We start from the raw sequence: 5,159 nt of genomic DNA, 5'->3' as shown, positions 1-5,159 counted from the left end.
TAACTTAAAAAAAAAGTTAATTTAAAAAAAAAATATTTTTCAAAATATCCTAATTTTTCTTAAAATGAGATTAAATAACTACAATATAAATTATTAAGTAAATTAAATTTTTAATTTTTTTTAAGTTAATTTTTTATTCCTTCAACTTTCAACTTAACTTTATTAATTTTGTAAAGCCACTTAACTTTAATTTCATTCAGTTAAAAAAAACATTAACTTACCCAACCCTGCGTATTATATGTACGTATTCATGAGGCCGCACACCTCGTCCCGGGCCGCCTGCCGTTGCCGGTCACGACTGGCCGGCCGGAATTCCGGGGCCCACTTCCGGACACTCGGCTGTACGGCACCGCACCGATGCGGTCTCGTTTTCAGCTCGGGAAATATCAGTTGTTTCACAGTGTACAGTTAGCCGCCGCGCATCATACGCGAGCGGAGCTCGCGCGTCCTGCTCCTTCGCGCGTGTCCCTTTCCGTAGTCCGCGTGGTAGAGGCGATTTAAATGGGCCCCGGCTTCTTCGAAACATTGCAGAACAATGGACTTCCCCAGGCGGGTGAGTGAGATCATTCCATTCGCGAATCGCTCTGAGATCTCTACGATCGCACGGAGGTGCAGCGTTTTTAGAATCTTCGGTTTTAGGTTTTCAAACTCCTTACAGCCCTCAGAAATTTAATGTTAATACTGATCAATTAAGCACTTATTTTATTAAAGGTATTGTTAAGAATACTTTTAGTACTCAAAATAAGTGATTGGCCAGTATTGGTATTAAATTTTTATAAGGGAGAAATCTACTGGCCAATACTGAAAGTATCACTGTTAGAAATGTTCTTAAATTTTATTAACTTTTAAGTTACACAATTTGAATTTAATTTCCTGACATTACATTAAATTTAATATATTTATAAAAAGTATATTTATGTACATGTACATAAAGTTTAATGTATTTTTAATGAAAATTTATGAAATTTATTGTACTTTTCATAAAATTTTATTAAAAGTACAATAAATTTCATAAATTTAATGTACACGTTCATTTCATTTAAGTAACTATTGTAACTTAATTTTCAGTTAAATCATTACTTTTAATTTCGTTCATAATCACGAGCTTCATTTATAAAGGCTCGTGGTTACATTTCTAACAATGATGACAATAATTAATTACTTATTTTAAGTATTAAAAGCACTGTTGTTCAACACTTTTAATATTCTAAATAAGTACTTAATTACTGTCACTTTCAATAATTAATTAACCAGTAGATTTCTGTGAGAGGGCGCGTTAAACTCACAGTATCAAATTATATCCAATTTCAGTTATTTTTACACAAAATGTTAATATTTGTTATTTTTAATTTCTGAAAAAAATTAATTGACAAAAATAGTGTTTCTACATAAAACAAATACAAAAAATGCAAGTGGGAAGCCATAATTTTGCCTGTTTGGAGAAATAATGATAAATCGATTCACCGAAAAAAAAGTATTAAAAAGAAGCATAAAGTATATTTTTCATCTAAATATTGTTTCTATATGAAATCTGTTAATATTTCTGACGTCAACTTTCTGAAAAAAATTATTCAACAAAAATAAAGTTTCTACAAAATATACACAAAAAAAAATGCAAGGAAGAAAATCACAAATGTACTTTTGCCTGAAGGAATAAAAGGAAGTGAATCAACTAACCGACTTTTGTATTTAATTCTTTAGTTGGTAGATAAATCGTCGAGTACCTTCGAATCTTTAATTAATTCTCCGGAACTGAAATCCGGACGCGAAAATTAACACAATTACTGTCTAAAACCCCATATAGACGGGACGTCCCTTAAATAAAGTAGAACATTTAATTTATGTTAATTAAAAGGCACTAACTAATTTAAATAAGAAATTTAAGAAACTCAAATGATGGTTCTTTATAAAAATCGCATAAAAAAGAATTAATAAATGTATATTTTAATAAAAATAATCTAACTTTGAGGATACAATAAAGAAAATAAAATTTCTATCTATTTCATCAACTAGCAAACGAAAATGGATTAAAATGGATTGAAATTTTTTTTTATCCGAATGTGTATTTTAAATAGCAAATTTGGCTTTTTTTTAGATTTAATTGGATTCAATTGGATTCAATTGGATGCAATTGGATTGAAAAACTGCATTTCCTATTCAAAATTTTGAATTGAATAATATTCACAATGCACAGAAAAAGCTAATATTATTTTTAGATTGAGGAGATATGCTCCATGCAATTCCTATAAATGAATAAAAATGCATTCAGGATTGAAAAACATTCATTTTAACATTCGTGCATCATATTTCTGAAAATCTGAATCCATTTCAATTCATTTCAATCTATTCTCGTTTGCTAGGAAAATCTTTGAATCTAATTCTAGAGAATGACAAAGAATGACAATTGAGCCAATGTTAAAAAAGAATGGCTTAATTGTCAATTTTTAAAAGTGAAATATTAGATTTTCCATTTCAAAGATTTTTAGAGAGATTGAATGGAAAATAGACCCACGGTTGAGAATTAAAAAGGAAATAAAAATCATATGTCAATACCGAAATTCTATTTCTCAATTCCGCAGCCTTCACATCACCTGTTACACCGCCATTGAACGAACGAATGAACTAAGAGAAAAAAAACGAGTCATTCTTTTCTACGAGAGCGAAAGAGAGAGAGAGAGAGAGAGAGAGAAAGAGACCGTCTCGACCGTTCGCGGTCGAGCGACCGCGAATTCTCACCTTTTGCTGCGATTCCCGCGCAGAGAGATGTGGGCGACAGTTGCGACTTCCTGCCCTGTCGCACCGCGGGCGATGATCGTCGCGGATGATGCTCGGGCCGCGCGTGTGCGTGCGTGCGTGCGACGTGCGTGAGGCGAATGCGAGGTGCGCGGGCCTTGTGTATGAATGAATCGCGATACACGCTCGTGCACGCACGCACGCACGCACGCACACACGCCGGAGGAACGAGACCAGCACAATGCGACGGCGGTCGGCAGCGGCATAATGGGACACCGTCTTACTGGGATTCGATGTGGTTACAGGTCAATCAACTTGAGCCGAAAGCCAGCGGCACAAAAGCCGTTCATTTTCCTGAGAACAATGACAAATGCGGGCCGCGATGAGAAGTCGTTTCGAAAAATCGTTCCTCTTGGAATCTGTCCGAAACGTCCGCTTTGATAGCACAAATGTCGTCTAAAATTATCATAGAAGCGTCAGAAAAGAACTGGAAAAATCCTGAGACGTTCTGACATGTTTAGATAGCTATACAATTTTTTTAATTATTATACTCACTATTTAATGCGACATTAAGAAGTGATGACTCGAATCGTTTTACATTTGAATTCGTCAAATAATTAATTTGTTAATTAATGACAGTTAAAATCATTTCAAACAAAAATATTCTCTCTTCTCGTCATTACATCTCGTACTACTTTGTCTGATATCATAGAACTTGGAAATTTTGTGATACACGGCAATCGTTATTAGACCAAACATATGAGGATTAATTTGACGAATTAATCGATTGACTCAACTCTTGCTAGAAAAATCTGTCTTGTATGATCTGCATTCATTTTTATAATTAATTTTATCACTCAAAATTGTATTGATCTCATTATATGTTACTTATTTAATTATTTTACATACTGAAGTTAGCCACATCTTGGCCGAAACATTTATGTTTATTTATGTTAACACTTGATGAATTTTTAAACATATGACTTTCGCTAATGACATCCGACATGTGGCTTTTTTGCTTTTTTATTTATATATTGTTAATTAACTCTTTGTAGATGAAAGGATCGAGTTTCACGATAATCAGATTATTTTTAGAATTTTAATTAAAAAGTTCTGAGAGCAGAATTGAATTCAGCGATCCCGAAAATCCTTAGAAAACAAGATTCAAGTTGCTTCGCTAGAAAGCTCCGATCCTCAAAGGGTTAATTAATTATGAATAAATTAAAATAATCAACTAAATAAACAGAAATGCATATTCTTTGTAATTTGTATAAAAAGACTATTTTATTCACACAAACGTCTATAAAAACGTTGTATAAGAATAAATTATGGCAGAGTCCCGAAGTTCCTTAGACATTCTTTTAATAATTCTAATAGATAGCAATTTTATCGAAGGATCGTTTCGCATTTCCACCCAAATAATTAATTTACTAATTAACTAGAATAATTAACAAAATAAATGGAATTGATAAACTTGTGTATAGCTTTCCGATTAATCGAACAATAATATAAATCAAATCAAACTATTATTATATAAATCAAATTATTATTATATTAATAAATATGGAAAGCTAAATTAAGGTAACCTTCTTTAATGTGCTAAACGCTCTTCCGGCCAAGACTGCGTATGATGCGTCAAGTGCGTCGAGCACATACTCGAGTGCACCTGCGAGGCGGAGATCCTCTCGCGAGCTCTGGTATCCCAGTTTTTAGTTCACTCGCGAAGCGCATCCGTTGCAAGACTCTTCGGCTCGCGAATGTTACATCCGACGATACTTTCGCGCACGCCGGAATTAATTATCATTAATTACCGCACGCGTGCGCCTATCAGACGGCTTTAGAATCCATTTTCGAGTTCCAGCAATTTTCCGCGGCGAGAACTCATTTGAGTGCTTTGACTCCTCATTCTCGACACGCGATCGCTGGATACCACTGTCTCGCGAGAGTCTCGTCTCGACACACGTCGATTTGTTCGTCATTTTGCGATGTAATATTATTTTTTTAACGCGAGAAATAAAGTGCAACTAGAAAAGCTTTGAATTGTCGAGAGAAGAGGAATTTTTAAATAATCTTGTTATTTATTGTGGACTAATATGACGACTGTGCTGTATCCTGAAATTTTAAATACCGTCCCGCAGGACGACAGGAGCTATCGCAGCGATGATTCCGGAGGCGAAGTCTTCAGGAATATTCCAAAGAATAGCAGCATCTTTCGAATCTGGAGAATCGAGGTAGTTATTAACAAAGATAATTACAATCTTGAATAATTATAATCCTAAGATATTGAACTAATTAATTATTATTTATAACTTATTTCCCGGGAAAAAATGTTTCATACATAATTACGTATAATCATACAAAATTATATAAAATTATATATAATTACATGTAAAATTAACATATTTTACATACAATTATATATAATT

At 33.6% G+C, this 5,159-nt stretch overlaps 1 protein-coding gene across 1 annotated transcript in view; it reads left to right on the top strand.

The window, feature by feature from the left end:
- Nucleotides 1–4,826: 4,826 nt before the first annotated feature.
- Nucleotides 4,827–5,159, top strand: part of LOC108691849 (villin-1) — an 8,036-nt gene continuing 7,703 nt past the window's right edge. The window contains exon 1 of the mRNA XM_018199780.1: nucleotides 4,827–4,964. Coding sequence (XP_018055269.1) covers nucleotides 4,827–4,964 — 138 coding nt within the window. The remainder of the gene's footprint in view (nucleotides 4,965–5,159) is intronic.

This window comes from Atta colombica, unplaced genomic scaffold (genome assembly GCF_001594045.1).
Source record: "Atta colombica isolate Treedump-2 unplaced genomic scaffold, Acol1.0 scaffold53, whole genome shotgun sequence".
Taxonomy (NCBI): Eukaryota; Metazoa; Arthropoda; class Insecta; order Hymenoptera; family Formicidae; genus Atta; species Atta colombica.
This window is presented reverse-complemented; position numbering and strand designations above follow the sequence as displayed.